This window comes from Aethalodelphis obliquidens, unplaced genomic scaffold (assembly GCF_003676395.1).
Source record: "Aethalodelphis obliquidens isolate GAN/ISIS:26980383/991018 unplaced genomic scaffold, ASM367639v1 scaffold24, whole genome shotgun sequence".
Lineage (NCBI taxonomy): Eukaryota > Metazoa > Chordata > Mammalia > Artiodactyla > Delphinidae > Aethalodelphis > Aethalodelphis obliquidens.
Window position 1 is genome coordinate 17,130,577 of NW_020837968.1, and position 16,122 is coordinate 17,146,698.

At 41.4% G+C, this 16,122-nt stretch overlaps 1 protein-coding gene across 6 annotated transcripts in view; it reads right to left on the reverse strand.

Annotated features, from left to right (window-relative positions):
- Nucleotides 1-602: 602 nt before the first annotated feature.
- The window catches only part of TP53BP2 (tumor protein p53 binding protein 2), a 67,391-nt gene continuing 51,871 nt past the window's right edge, over nt 603-16,122 (reverse strand). For all 6 annotated transcript variants that reach the window (XM_027122273.1, XM_027122272.1, XM_027122276.1 and 3 more), the window contains 6 exons: nt 14,614-15,389; nt 11,406-11,543; nt 10,574-10,707; nt 7,352-7,518; nt 4,050-4,249; nt 603-1,409 (listed from right to left, as the gene is read on the reverse strand). In XM_027122273.1, the coding sequence (XP_026978074.1) occupies nt 1,368-1,409; nt 4,050-4,249; nt 7,352-7,518; nt 10,574-10,707; nt 11,406-11,543; nt 14,614-15,389 (1,457 nt within the window). In that variant the 3' untranslated portion in view covers nt 603-1,367. The remainder of the gene's footprint in view (nt 1,410-4,049; nt 4,250-7,351; nt 7,519-10,573; nt 10,708-11,405; nt 11,544-14,613; nt 15,390-16,122) is intronic.

The following is a 16,122-nucleotide window of genomic DNA, read 5'->3' on the forward strand; positions in this document are numbered from 1 at the left end:
ATCTTTAGAATTCTGTCTACCACACAGGTCTTCTGATGTTTCATCCATGTTGTCACTACTTCTGCATGACTCTGAAAGGCATCATATGTTCTGTCATTCATCTATCTTCCTTTTTTGCTGGAAGTTAGCTACTCATAAAAATGTATAAGGAAAAGGGACCACGGGTTTTTCTCACCTGTATCTTCTATTAAATGAAACAGTTTCACTAAGCAAAATGAGTTCCCCCAAAATTCACAAACTTGGTAACATATTAATAAAACGACGTGCAGACTGTTTCCACCTAAGTTTTCATCCCGTAAATGTATATAACTCTAAGAAGAATCTGAAATAAAACGAGGACACTGAAACAGCCTATCAGAAGCTCTAGGTAAAGGTACAAGTTTGGCCTCTAGGATCTTTAAAAAGCGTCTTAATTCTATAACGAAGACCGCCACGAAACTCACAAATTGCAAAACTGAGCAAAGAAATACTTACGTTTAATCACATGGCTGGTAAAGAAGAAAATTCTTATTATTTTTCAGCAGGGTACGATATTCCAATGGCTTAGGAACGTTAAACAAGGCTGTTAACGTGACATAAAAAAACTAAAGCCGGTAAAAAGCTTAGAGTCAAAAAGTTTAACTTTATTACAATTGTTTTTAAAGTCAGCTATGATCTTGACAAATATCACGGGTAAGTCTATATAGCAAGTCTCTAATTTCCGAGATACAAAAGACAATAAATATAGATTCAAACTTCGGCCTAAAAACAAAAGTCTAAATCTAATTACCTGTAGTGTAGTGTGGTTTCAATATTTTGAATACATGACGCTACAAGAACTCATACCATAAAGTTATTGCTCACTGACAACCAACAAACAGTTCTTCACAGACGACACGCAAGTGTGCGGCACCTTCGAGCCTCCATGTGAGTCCCCCACGGGCCTGCTGGTGCTGGGGGACAATCTGAGATGGCATCATGATGGCACTGCTCCTTCCGGTGGGAGGGCAGGGACAGGGGCAGGCAATGAAAAACGCCCATTTAAGCAGGCCCCGCAGCTGATCTCCCAGGAGCCCAATAAGTGGTCCCGTTTCCTGCAGAGAACAGGACGGTCACCGTGTATCTTTCGGAGTGTGACACGGAGTACCTGTATCCAGCGCAGAGTGGTCAGCTTCCTGCCAAGCTCCGTTCATTCCGTCGTGCTGAGTATCCTCCACCAACAGTGGCTCTGCTCCAAGCCTTCATTTGCTTCCAGAGCCCGATCTTCATTGCTTTCAAGTTAGTTTGTCATTAAAATAAGTCTTACAAAATTTTTGCCACAAACAATCATATTATTTCTTCTTATTGGTAACAGATTAATTCTTCATTAACTAAAAGTGTGCAAAGTTTCAAGCCAAGCTCCTTTGTCTTGGTTTAATTCTTGGGTATAGCTGTAAAAAAGAATTTTAAAAATATTTACATACCGCACAGACGTGGGAGTATAACACATTTTCAAGAAATATGGGGGGTAGGGACGGGTGCTGATGTCACAGGAAAGAAATTAAACCAAAGAAAGAACTCCCTGCCATGTGAAACACCCAGAGCTGCCCAAAGATTCATATTTACCAACTCTTGTACAAAGGACATTCAAAGGTCACAGGGGTTCCCTCAACAGGGACAACGCCATGGTGCAGTGATATAAAATCCAGGATGCGGGCTTCCCTGGCAGCGCAGTGGTTGACAGTCCGCCTGCAGATGCAGGGGACACGGGTTCGTGCCCCGGTCCGGGAAGATCCCATATGCCGCGGAGCGGCTGGGCCCGTGAGCCGTGGCCGCTGAGCCTGCGCGTCTGGAGCCTGTGCTCCGCGACGGGAGAGGCCACAGCAGTGAGAGGCCTGCGTATCGCAAAAAAAAAAAATCCAAGATGCTCTGAGCATTAACTCCATCTACACAGCCTACTGAACCGTAAATCAAGTCCAACAAGGACCACAAAGGACTAGAGGTGATTTGCAATACGCTATAAGCTCCAATGCTGGGCGCTTCCATTCCACGGGAAAAGATAAGAGGTTAAAAAGTCTCTATTATAACTTTATTTCACAATGGACGTCACACAGACTTGAGGCTATCAGGAACCAAATGCCACAGACTAAAAGTCTACAGATTTGAGGAAGGATAAGTGGAGTTTTTTGTTTTAGGATTTGGTGGTTTTGTGTTTTCCATAACAAGAGCTGGCAAGGAGGGTGTTCAGGAAGCCAAGAGCAACTCAAACTAGTCATTCAACTGGCAAACAGAACAAAACCCTCCTCCCCCTCCCCTAGACAAAGGGAAAAAAGGGTTTACTGAAACAAAGTCAAGCCAGACTTCCAGCCCAAACTGCAAAGTTAACTGAGGGATCAATGTTGTATCAAGGGCTGTTCTTCTCTGTGAGGAAAGATATTTTAGCCAATATAATTTTCTACACTTGTATGTGAGCCTCTGACTAAAACATTTATGCAATTTCCTTTTTTAAAAAAAAACCTCAAAAGGAACCCAAAGAAGTTGTGTAGAGGCCACTTCTACCCAGGAAAGATCTCCAAAGAACCGAGAATATTTAAATGTCCGATTAAAATGAAAATCTGCAATCCAGTCCGCTGATTACAGAACCTCTGAAAGCCACCCAGGAGGCAGAGCTTGGTCTCTGACCAGCTGCTTCCACACTTGGGAACAAATCATTCTCCCCATGTTTCATTCACCACTGGACCTCTTTGTCAGAAAACTAAAGTTAAGACTCAAATAAGCAACTACTTCTAAGAGGTAGAGCTTTTCCCAGATAAGAAACTACAAAAAGCAGAAGTGCGTGCCTGTTTGCTCTCGGTGTTCATTAAAGAAGGAAAGAGGCTGCACGCAAGAGATTATGCTTCTCTGGCGCTAAAGACTTTGTAGAAGCAAACAGGAGGGCTCAAAAGAGAACTACCTTTACGTTTCTGCTTTCGTCTGGTAATTGGAAAGATTTTTTTAACGGGCTCCATGGCTTAATTGTTTTTTTCAGTTTCACTACTCTTTATCGTTTATAGTATGATCACACGAATGAATACTGTCCAAACCCCAAATGCTTATCTAATAGTAAATTTTGCTACCAGGAAGACAGCAGTCAGGATATATGATGTCATTTACACTGCACATCAAACCACAAAGGAGAAGAGTCAGGAGGAGGAGATACAGGCCAGAATCCAAGCTCCAGGTCTCAACACCGGGGTCATTTTAACGAGCTCCACAGAGAGTAATGTCCGGACAGCGGGATGATTCCAGACAGAGCCCTGGTTCAGGGCCTCGAGTGGGACAGAAGCTCTCTGCGGACACAGACCATGTCTGTCTGACAGCTGATGAAAATACAGTGAAAATATCTCCCATTTTTTGTATATTAGACTCTGTCCAACTATACTAGCCTTTCCCTGAAAATACTCCCCCCACCAAGAATGTCTGCCCACTGACAGCAGTCCCTTCAGACTAATACAGACATGTTATTGGATTACATGTGCTGATATGGTTTGATTATTTTCTTGGTTTTTATGAAACTTAAAATCCAAAGGTAGAGAAAGAACAAAGAATCTTGTCTCTGGTGCCCTGTTCAAGTTCCCTAGCAGATCCGGAAATCCTGACTTAAACAAATCCAGGGACTTCCCTGGTGACGCAGTGGTTAAGAATCCGCCTGCCAATGCAGCGCCCTGGTTCGAGCCCTGGTCCGGGAAGATCCCACATGCCGCAGAGCAACTAGGCCCATGCGCCACAACTACTGAGCCTGCGCTCTAGAGCCCGCGCGCCACAACTACTGAGCCTGCGCTCTAGAGCCCGCGAGCCACAGCTACTGAGCCCACGTGCCACAACTACTGAAGTTCACGCGCCTAGAGCCCGTGCTCCACAACAAGAGAAGCCACTGCAATAAGAAGCCCATGTACCGCAACAAAAAGTAGCCCCCGCTCGCCCCAACTAGAGAAAAGCCCGCGCATAGCAACGAAGACCCAATGCAGCCAAAAATAAACAAATAAATAACATAAAATAGATACAACATTAAAGAAATAAAAATTGTTTTTAAAAAAACATCCTTCACTTACTCCCAGCAAATTGCGTGGAACGTATCCCTCCTTGTCATTCAGGCGGGCCCACCACCATTCAATCTCATCTTCGTCCTCCCTGCGGATGATTGTCATGCAGTCTCCTTCTTTCATGGGTAGCTCGTCGTCATTCTGAGGTTCATAGTCCCAAAGGGCATAAATGACCCCTTTATTCATTATGCCCATCTTCTCCTGAACTCCTGAAATCATGTAAGATACAGAACAGAATATATGTAACTCAGAGGATACCACGCTCAGAACCTGTCACTCTATAAAACCAAATGAGAAGAAATCGGGACCTGCTGGAATGGTAGAACTACTACATTAAACATTCAATAAATAAACTTCCCGGGGCCAGGGGGAGCAGAGGAAGGCCAGCCGTGTAGAGGGAACATATAAAAGACAAGTTAACATATGCTATCATCTCTAAACCAGCTCTAAAAACTAACCAACACCTTATAAGCAGCTCTCAAAACTTCTCTTACTCAGAATACAAAACGATTACAAACCCAGGAATAAAAAAGAACTGTTCCAGTCTAGGATATTAAAAAAGTTAATGAAACATCTGTCCAATTTTAGCCTATTCACTAAGTGTAATGACCAAGGAGTTCTGGAATCATTTTCGTTCTTTACCTAAAACTTAAAGCAGACAGAGAAAAATGACCAGAGTGTTGTGCCTATTAAAGTGGTCTCTATCAATTTCCAAATGTGGAAAGATAAAAGAAAAAAAATTATAAAATGTTAGAATATAGAAATATGGCCAGGTATATTAGACAGGATATAGAAGTCCACACAGAGTCAACTCTAAAATGATGAGAATCAGAATTCTAAAAGATACTGAAATCCACAAACTGGGGAAGGAAAACAAATCCCCAAATGTCCACTTCTTACCAGAGTTAATAACAGATTTGCAAATGAACTACGACCTTAGGTTGTACCTTTCTCCATTTATACCTTCCTATCCTATAAGGCGACGCTAACAAGCGGTCACAATCGTCAACGGGCAGGCAACATGGGGAAAGGGGAGGAAGAATTAGACAACAACGTCCTGGGCAAGTCAGAGGTCATTATTATCGTCACCGTTTTAGAAAAGCCAGGAAAATACCTGCTTGCCTGTGAACAGTTGGGTTTCTCAACTTATGCGAACCTAAATTATTATGAACTTATTTTTCCTGTGTCAATTAATATGACATAGCACACACTACCTCTCACTCTGGGCAAAACAAGAAAGTAAATCGTTCTTTTCCAAAAGAAGGCTCTACCTATCTAAATGGTCAGGTTTCTACTCATGGGGACAAGTAAATTTCCAACTTTCAAGTTATATTTGATAGAACTGTAACTCCACCAAGTTTTAAAGCACGCCAGACTCGTCATCTGGTTGGGATCAGAATGGTGCACTCAACATGACAACTTGAGTCTCATTTCCAGGAAACCATTAGGCATGGAAGACAATTTCTCATTATTTTGCTATTTACCAAACTAAGAGTTATGAATCAACAATTTTCAAACGTTTCTGAGGGTCCTAAAAACATGCTCCATCTCACTGGCAGTTTGGGAAATGCAAACTAAAGGCACAGTGAGACAGGCTTCCACATCCACCAAAGGTCAAAGAGAACACAGAGCAAAAGGTACTCTCTGCTTGACGTATATTCCTGTGACCTGGCTATTCTACTTCTAGAGAGACACCAGAAGATGAGGACAAAAATGGTGGCCGAAGCCATGTTTATAATTGAATGCATGAATGGATAAATAAATAAAGGAAATAACTCAACATCTGCCAGAAGTAGAATGGAAAGATAAACTGTAGTAGAGTCCCCAAATGGAAGAGCAGCGCAGTGAAAAGAAACAACAGCTACATGCAACAACACAGATGCATCTCAAAAACTATGGGGAATGAAAACAGCAAGCCACAGAATCACCAGTATGGTTTATTTAATATGAAGGTCAAAAACGGGCAGAACTAAACAATATCAGTTGTAGGATTCATGCAGAGGTGATATACCTATTTTTATAAATTCAAGGGGGCAGTCACCACAGATGTGAGAGGAGCTACAACAGGGCAGGGCCCCTGCTGACGGCAGACAGAGCTCATGGTCTGTTTCCCAAGCTGGATATCTGGATGTTTCACTGTGTTAATCTAGGATCATCATTACTTAAACTGCACATCTATGTCAGAAATGCTCTCGGTATCCACGATATATTTCATAAATTTAAAAAATCTGATCAAAGGTCCCTAAATGTTTTTTAAAAAATCATATCCCATACTTACATATAGCTCGATCGCCAATACGTTTAATGTAACAAAATACATACTAATATAACATACTGATTTCAAAATGTGTCCATATGTCAAAATTATTCTTTGATGTAAAGTTGAGAACATAAACAGAGAGTGATCATAAATATCAACGATAAAAACTAAGAGTTGAGAGATGAAGAAGAGAACCTGCAGTCTGTGGTTCTCCCTCTGACCCCTCTCCCTTCTCTCCGAGAGCCTGAAAACAGGCCTAGTGAGACTTGGAAAACAGTCAAACAGAGAAGACGTTTCACCTCAGGCATCTTTCCATGCCTGATGCTTGAGTGGTCTGGGGTCCTGGGACGTACCTCCTCATTTGTCTCTGTCTTTTCCCCTTCTCCACTTCTCTCAAGCCAGACTAAAAAGAAACATTAACCTCAACTTCTAAGACTTGTAAATAAAAAAAATTTCCCTTGTAAATAACTGTGCCAATCAACATATATCCATCTAAAACTTCAAGTCCCTTTTTCTCTAGGGACAGAGCTGATGGGATGCATCAGAATCATAAACTCAAAAACAAGAGAACAAAAGAGTAAAAAAAATCAGTTCTAAAATATGGTGTTGCCTTTCTTTTCCTCTGCGACAAGTTCGATTTAGCAGGAAACCTTGGATCTGTGGATTCTTATTCCAACCCTGCATTTCTCTTGATCATCTTGCGGGGGGGGGGGGGGGGTTTGTTTACTTATTTGCACAGATACAGCATCACTCGCTAAGTACTGAAGTCTTACTAGAGGATCTTTCGATGGTCAAAAGCTATTAACCCTGCTAGGTCCAAGGCTGCATCACTGTCTTTTGTCTTTGAAGATGTCCCTGATAACAGCCGCTTCTAGGCACACACAAAAGCTGCATTCATGTTTGTGATCGAGGCTGCCTTATCTTCAATGCCCAGGACTATGTACAACACAAAATGCATTCCCAAATAATAAAAACCCTTTGGAACGATCCCCTAGAGATAAAGGATAAATGAACGCAGTAATCAGTGCACGTAAATCGAACTGTTCCGTACCGTAAAGAAACTGCGAGCACTGGGTGTAGCCTTCCTCCGTTTCCTCACATTTATCCGCAGCCGTCTGCATGTCACTGTAGGTCATGGCAAACACAGCGGCTCCGGACTCCACCAAAAACTTACACACCTGGACGCTGTTACAGGACGCAGCGCAATGCAGCGGGGTCCTGCGGACAAGGGCACAGCAAGGACTGGGGGTGCCTTCCTACCCGGGACGACACCTGCCGCAACACGGCATCCGCAGGGAGAGCTCTCCAGCCTGTCACCCACCAGGCCCTTTCTCCTGAAAACCGCTCTCACAGATTTTTAAAAATGAGTTAAACATAGATGCTTAAGCCCATCCGAGAATTCCAGCCACAAAGAAAAATGTCGGGACGGCACTGGGGCCAGGGCAGCACCGCGGGTGAGAGGGATCAAGGACAGGAGTGAAAGGACATGCAATTTGTATACTGATCTAAAGCAAGATAGAATATATTTAGTTCCATGTTCTGGAGCATCCAGCCTGATTATTTCCGCCAGGATGGAGGACCTAACGTCTTTAAATGATAGGCCCCCCCCTCAAAACACGTGCCTGGGCTTCCCTGGTGGTGCAGTGGCTGGGACTCCGCCTGCCGACACAGGGGACGCGGGTTCGTGCCCCGGTCCGGGAGGATCCCACATGCAGCGGAGCGGCTGGGCCCGTGGGCCATGGCCTCTGGGCCTGCGAGTCCGGAGCCTGTGCTCCGCGGTGGGGGTGCCACGGCGGTGAGAAGCCCGCGTACCGCAAAAAAAAAAACCAAAAAAAAACCCATGTGCCTGTAAATGTTCCTTTATCACCACCAATTTTGAAGGAATTAAGTTGCACATAAAGAACTACCTTTACCCAACATTTTTTTTAATCCTAATTCAATTTTAATTGGAAAAAAAAATTGCCAATTCAATTCAGACCAGAAAAATGACTGGAAAATACACATTTCAATCTATATTAGCAACCGGTTAGCAGGAACTTAGGAATACCATGACAAAGAATCTTCTCCACCATCTCAAATGTTTCATAGTGTATTATAAATGACTCCAGATTCATGGTAAAGGTGGAAGAGCCGGGACCACTGCCCAAACTCAGAAGATGGGCTGGAGGATGTTAATCAAGCCCTGAAGTACATGAGATTTCTTTACCCTTTTCTTCCCTCCCCTTTTCATGTTATTCCACTTGGGTCTTTCACAAAAGAAATTTATTTCCCACCCCCCATATCCCCAACACTATCACTAATAATTTGGTGAATATTACTACAGACTTTTTAACTGCATGGCTTTTTAAGTTTTTTAATAGTAAAAAATTATAATCTAAACTCCCAATATTAGGAAACAAAGACATTGTGACACATTAAGAGTTTGTTCTGCTTATGCTGTGAAGGTAAACTAAAAAAGTAGGCATCAAAAAGGCCAATACTGTTTGTTATCACTTATATGTAGAATCTGAAAAATAAAACAAATGAATGAAGAGAACAAAACATGCAGACTCACAGGTGCAGAGGACAAATCAGAGGTTACCAGTGGGGAAAGCCAAGCGAGGAAGAGATCAAGACGGGGATCGGGGACTAAGAGGTACAAACTATTATGTATAAAATAAATAAGCTACAAGGATATTTTGTACAGCACAGGCAATGTAGCCGATATTTTAATAACTTTAAATGGAGTATAACCTATGAAAATTTTGACCCTGTGTTATACACCCGAAACTAGTATAATATTGTAACTCACCTATACCTCAACTTAAAAAAAAAACCTATTGAGAGCTAAACTAAAAAAAATATATAGGCATAAAAAATTATACATATAGGGCTTCCCTGGTGGCACAGTGGTTGAGAGTCCGCCTGCCGATGCGGGGGACATGGGTTCGTGCCCCGGTCCGGGAAGATCCCACATGCCGCGGAGCGGCTGGGCCCGTGAGCCATGGCCGCTGAGCCTGCGCGTCCGGAGCCTGTGCTCCGCAACGGGAGAGGCCACAACAGTGAGAGGCCCGCATACCACAAAAAATAAATAAATAAATAAATAAATAAAAATAAAAATTATACATATATACACATACATAAATGAGCTTGAAGGAAACATATTAAAATATTGATGGTGCTTACTTCTAGATTGTAGGATACAAATGGCTTGTTTTCCTCTTATTTCTCTATTTTGTACGTTTTCCACAATGGGCTCACATTACTTTTATAAATACAATTTTTTTAAAGTGCAACCAAAAATGCTTCTCCAAGAATTATTTATAACAAAGAATTGGAAAGCAATCTAAATGTCTAGCAAGAAGGAGACAGCCACAATGAATGAGTCACAGCCATGTGGTAAGAGATGAGGCTTTTTCAAACCTATGCATATGGGTGTCTGCAACTTATATGTGTATACATGTAAATTTGATATTACAATTATTTCCATATTGAGAGAAATACAGGCTATAAAATTTAAATACTTGCATAAATACAGTGTGATTATAACTTTTTTTTTTTCATATAGAAAGAAGTAAATCTTTCCTAGGAATCATTATTAATCATTAAATCATAATTTAATTAATAATCATAATCATTAAATCATCATCCCAGGAATAATAATATTCGTCATTTACAATAATATCTCCTGGGTTTTAGCCACACACCAGTTCCACAAGATGCTCCATGAAAAATGGATTCCACGGTCAAAACTATTGGGAGAAGTTTACAAATTATAATCCCCTCTTAGACACACAGTAGTTTCAGGGAGGTGGGGGGACCCTGCTTAAATCAGCATTTCTCATATTCACTGAAGCATGCCAATGAACTGTGTACCACTTTGGGACATTTCTTATTTTTATTATTTAACTACTAAACTTCTGAAACTCCATCTGGGAAATTCCCTGGCGGTCCAGTGGTTAGGACTCTAAACTCTCACTGCCAAGGGCCTGAGTTCAATCTCTGGTCGGGGAACTATGATCCCATAAGCCATGCAGTGTGGCTAAAAAAAATTTTTTTATATAAAAAAACAGAACTCCATCTGCTTCCAGAACGGGAGTGAGATGACTATTACATGAAGACATATTAATTCCTTAAAAATGTCTCCCACGTCTCTCCTTCTAGATTACAAGCAGCATTGAGGACACGCACTGACATACTTCTTCCCTTCTAACAGCGTCTACTACACTGCTCCTCCGTTGCCTACGCAGCAGATACAATTGACGTCTGAGTGGAGTTTAAAAGAAAACCTTACCATCCATCACTGTCAGCAGCATTGACGTTTACACCAAACTGTACCAGGAATTTAACAATTTCTGTGTGTCCTGCACACACGGCGTTGTGAAGAGCTGTGATACCTTCATCATTAGGTAGGCTTGGGTCATCAACCTGTAACATCAATAAGAACAAGGGTGATCATCACTCAAATTTTTTGTCACCTTAACTGTCAACTATTAACTGGCTCTAGGATCAAGAGAATTGAAAGAGACTCTTGTAGTTTTTTTTTTTTTTAAACATAATTAAAACCTTCAGAAGCCAAGAAAACTATACCAAGTACAGTTCTAGAAATACGACATTAAGTAGGCACTCCCTATAAAAAGGGTTTTAAAAGCTGAAAAAGTCCCAGAAACTATATATCCTTATAGTCACTTTTGCTTATTTATCCTCCAACTTCCCACCACAGATAAGCATCTACGGAGAAGTCACGTTTGCCATGGAAGGGAAGAAAGGTCAACTAAAAATATTTTAAATAGCAGGTTTCTGAAAAGTAGGGACCACATCTGTAATTTAACACTGCAGGGTACAAATCCATACTTGAGCAACTTTTAAAGGAGGGTCACGATGTCCCTAAGGAAAGTACCCCCAGTGAATAACTGAACTTCCGCACTATTTATTGAAAGTGTTACAGCCACACCTTTAAAACAGAGAAGCTGGTTTGGGAGCATGCTCAAGAGTTCCTCTCAACAACCCCACCTCCCAAAAGAGAAAACAATGCAAAAGTACAGTTTCCCTACAGTAGCCTTCTGATTAGAGCTTTAAAACAAAATACAAGGCGGTATATAAGAAACGTACTAATTCAGTCGTACCTCATAGATAATTCTCTGTACAAGGTCGAATTCTCCCTCCAAAGAGGAATCGAGAAGTAAAGCAAGGGGGTTGAATTTCACCCTCATTCCGTGAGCAATCCGGTCTGAACCAGTTTTACGCAAGTTTGTCCTTTTGCCCTGCAAAAGAAATGCACGGAAGGTTAAGGATCCCGGTCTAAGCAAGAGACCAAAAAACAACAAGAAGGGAGGAATAATATCTCAGCTGAGACAGTAAAAGGAGCTTTGAAAATACATATATATATATATATAAAATTTTTTTTTTTTTAGCGCTTAATGAATAAACCCACGTAACTAAGTGGGAAGAACCTAATTCTTTAAAGCCTAGTGAAAACTACATTTGGGTAACATGCGCTAAGAGTATAATCTGCAGTAGGAAGCAGGCTGGTTCTCTGTCAAGGATCAAAATCAGCCAAGATTGGTCTTTAATTACCTAATACAGTAGCGCTAACCCCACATTAATAAACTGGGCAGGAGCACAAACTGAGAATTGCGAGAGCTGACATGTATTGAATGATTATTCATTTATTCCTCTTGAAAACCCTATTATCCCATTTTACAGATAAGGAAGTTGAGGCACACAGCCAGTAAACATCAGAGCTGGAATTCAAATCCAAGGAATCTGGCTTCTTCAAAGCCCCTCCTCTTAACCATATCCAACATAATGCCTCTTGGGGGAAGGGGAGTGGAGCGTATTATGAAAGTAAAAAATAAAGATTATTAGTCTGTCTTAGACATACCAGGGAGGAATCCTACAAGTCTTAAAATGCTATCACTATTTTATATTTAAAAATTTAACTGTACTCCAAGACACATGGGTAAATTAACCATCTTTTCTACACTTTAATATGTCAGGCTTAAAAAACTAAGGCAAATGTTAAAACTAGATCTAACATCCTATAAGACAGGTTTCTTAAACACAGCCAACAGAGTGGAAACATTTCCTAGGGTATGATATGCTGCACATACTTCTCTTTATTTTATTTCAGGGGTGGAAAACTACTGAGTTTTGAAAAACGTTAAGTAGCAATGAATATATTTCATAAATGTACAATGGCTAAAATGTTTCTGTCTCTTGAAAAAAAGAAAACAAGAGTAAATATTACATGGCTGAGATAATACAACTCACAAACAGTACAATCATACCCACTTTCAAACAACAGCACGAGACAGTGGCTTCTATTTCACTTGAACCAAGAAGAGAAGAGTTTATAGATCACCTTCCCAGGAAGAGAATAACAGAATCTCGCATGTTTAACTCAAAGAGAATCACGCCTCAGGATGGAGCAGCACAGAACTGTTAAAAAAGTGTTAACCTCTATTTTAAAACTTTTTTCACTAGAATTCAATGTTTACCATACAGAATTTTTTTTTTTTTTTGGCGGTACGCGGGCCTCTCACTGCTGTGGCCTCTCCCGCTGCGGAGCACAGGCTCCGGACGCGCAGGCTCAGCGGCCATGGCTCACGGGCCCAGCCACTCCACGGCATGTGGGATCTTCCCGGACTGGGGCACGAACCCGTGTCCCCTGCATCGGCAGGCGGACTCTCAACCACTGCGCCACCAGGGAAGCCCTACCATATAGAAGTTTTAAACAAATGTCAACTGTAAACTAGTAGTTGAGACAACTTTGGATAATCATTATCTTTGACTTCTACCACATCTAAAAGATGTAATAAGGGATCAAACATATAAAGCACTTAAAAAAAAACCCTTACAATATGCTATGGTGCTTCTGCCCAGGTTTTAAAAATTCATAGCTTGGCATCCTACTGAAACAAAATGACTTCAAACTAAACTCTGAAGAAAACAACTTTGAAGACATTTTGGGATTCTGATCTTCTCTCACCTATTTCAAAGTGACAAAATAAACTTCCAAAGAAAAGCTTAACATTTGGAAGGAGTGCAGAAGACACGCCCAAGTCAAAACATACAAAGCTTCAGAATAACTTAGCGTCATCCAAAACCTATGGGATGCGGCAAAAGCAGTTCTAAGAGAAAAGTTTACAGTGATACAAACTCACCTCAGGAAACAAGAAAAACCTCCACCTAACCTTATATCTAAAGCAACTAGAGAAGGAAAAACAAACAAAACCCAAAGTTAGCAGAAGAAAAGAAATCATAAAGATCAGAGCAGAAATAAATGAACTAGAGACGAAGAAATCAACAGAAAAGATCAATGAAACTAAAAGCTGGCTCTTTGAAAAGATAAACAAAATTGATACACCTTTAGCCAGACTCGTCAAGAAAAAAAGGGAGAGGGCCCAAATCAACAAAATTAGAAATGGAAAAGGAGAAGTTACAACCGACACCGCAGATATACAAAGGACCGATAAGAGACTACTACAGGCGACTACATGTCCATAAAATGACTGTCCACACTAGAAGAAATGGACCAATTCTTAGAAAGGTACAATCTTCCAAGACTGAACCAGGAAGAAATAGAAAATATGAACAGACCAATTACAAGTACTGAAATAGAATAACAATGTCAGAGCACAAGGACACCTGAGGGATCGCCATGATACCCAGAGACTTCAAACCAGGCTGAAGGAGAGGAAGAGGCTGAAGAGGGTCCACCCCACTCTCTGCTCAGTTACCTCCCCCAGCCCCCATTTCATCTAGAACCCTTCCAATTTTATCAGCATTGGAAGTTTGAGGTTCCACCTAAATATGACATTGAAAATAAATTTCACTGCTAGAAAAAGAAAAGTCTGAAAGAGTGGTATCACCAATGAGAGAAGTTAAACCATCTGCCCGATTTCACAGAGCTAAACTAGTGATCGAAAGTTCCAAATCCAGGTCTTTTCATTCCCAGTGTTGCCTCCCATAATATGTGACACCAGCTAGAGAAGAAACAGCAAACATGGTGTTTATAGGTATAAGAGCAAAACTCTGTTTCCTTCATAAAGAAAGGGGCTCGTCCCCCAAAATTAAAATGTTTGTGACGCTGAATATATTGTGTTTTGATAACATTTATAAGATCCACTCTGTGCCAAGGGAACTGTAAAATGAAGGGCAAGCTGTAGAACACATTTGCTACAACAGGCAGTTTAAACACAGACCATCTTTGGTGAATGGCCGGCTGTAAGTACTCACTGGTGTTTCACTGAGTAGTGACGACTAGCCACCTAGAAAGCTGTGACAAGACAAAAGGTTTCTGCAGTGACCACAAGACACCACAGTACTTACAGGAGGCAGAGAAACCTGCCCAGTGATCTCAGGCGGACGCAGGCTCACAGGGTCTTCTCCCGGGCCTTCTGGCTCCCCAGACGGGTACGGCGGGGGTGGGTAGGGGGGGTACTCTTCGAGGTACACTTCAAGCAGAGGGGGAGCCTCTGGGTTTGGCTCTTCCACGTTGTTCTGGAAACTTGGACTGCTGTCTGGGACTCCTTCAGGCTCATACTCAAGGCCCGGAGAAGGAGCGGGCAGGTCACTGCTCTCTGTACTGGCGCTCCCTGCTTCCCCCGGGGATACCGGCTCAGGGGCCAGAGGGAGCGCCTCCTTCTCTGGCTCCACGTGCAAATATGGACTCTGGGTCTCCAGCGGGCTTTCCGGGCTGGCAGTCCCAGAAGCGGACTTGGATGCGTGTGCCGGGACAGAGATGGTCTCCATGGCGGCGATGGTGGTCCTCTGATACAGAAGTTTCTGAATATTCGGCCCATTAGGACCCTCTGGTTCTGTAATGGAGCTGCGTTTCTTTAGTGGCCGTGGTGCGTTCGACAGTTTCTTTCGCAGGGCTTCTAGGTCAGCGTCGCTCTGGTTTCGGTAAGGATTCGATAAGAAAGGCAGTAATTTGGTTGGGCTCAGTGGCCTAGGAATTCTTTCGTTTTCATGGGTCTCCTGAACTGAAGAAATGGGCTCTGTTTCAGGTTCCGGGCTGCCAGGTTTGCCCTGGGTATTGGAATAAATGTTCTCTGGGAGCTGCTGTGGGTTCTGGGCAGTAGCAATCACAGGCTTGCCATAAACTAATTGGAAATGGAAAAAAAAAGCCCTGATTAGTATTAATTAAACAAAACTAGCAAATAACAGACATAGCTAACAATAATTAAAGCCTCTTTTAATTTCAGTTATTACATAATACCCTTCAATACAACTAATTTTTAAAAATAACAAATGACAAAGCAAGGTTTCCATCGTTGCATAATAAACTTATTACAGAATCAAAACCCTCATTGATTGTAAAGAGGTACCATTATTTTATGTACCAATGTGAAAGAAAATGTTGTCAATTATAATTGTAAGAAATCACAGACCATAGTATCCAAATTTAAAATGTAAAAATGTAAAAAAAAAAATTAAAATTAAAATAAATAAAATGTCAAAATGTGAAAAGAATTTAGAATCAGTGAAAACTGGTGATCCTTTCACGTGTCCAGATTAAAACTAAACATGCACTATCCCATCTTTCACAATTTTCAAAAGGAAATCAATGTGACAAATCATTTGGCTTACAAAATTATTAATAACCACTTCTATTTACCAAAACTATTCTCCTTAAACATTCTGATTACATCATCATTATCTAATTCCCGAATTATTATATTAGCAGTTTTCACCAGACTCATGAAAAAGAGTAAGATGTAGCATATATACTAATTCTCTGCTGTGTAATTACTTTCATGACATTCTGGGCCACAATTACGTGCTTATTTCATAACTAGAAAGCCATTTTCATTCCATTAAAACACAGTGAATTTT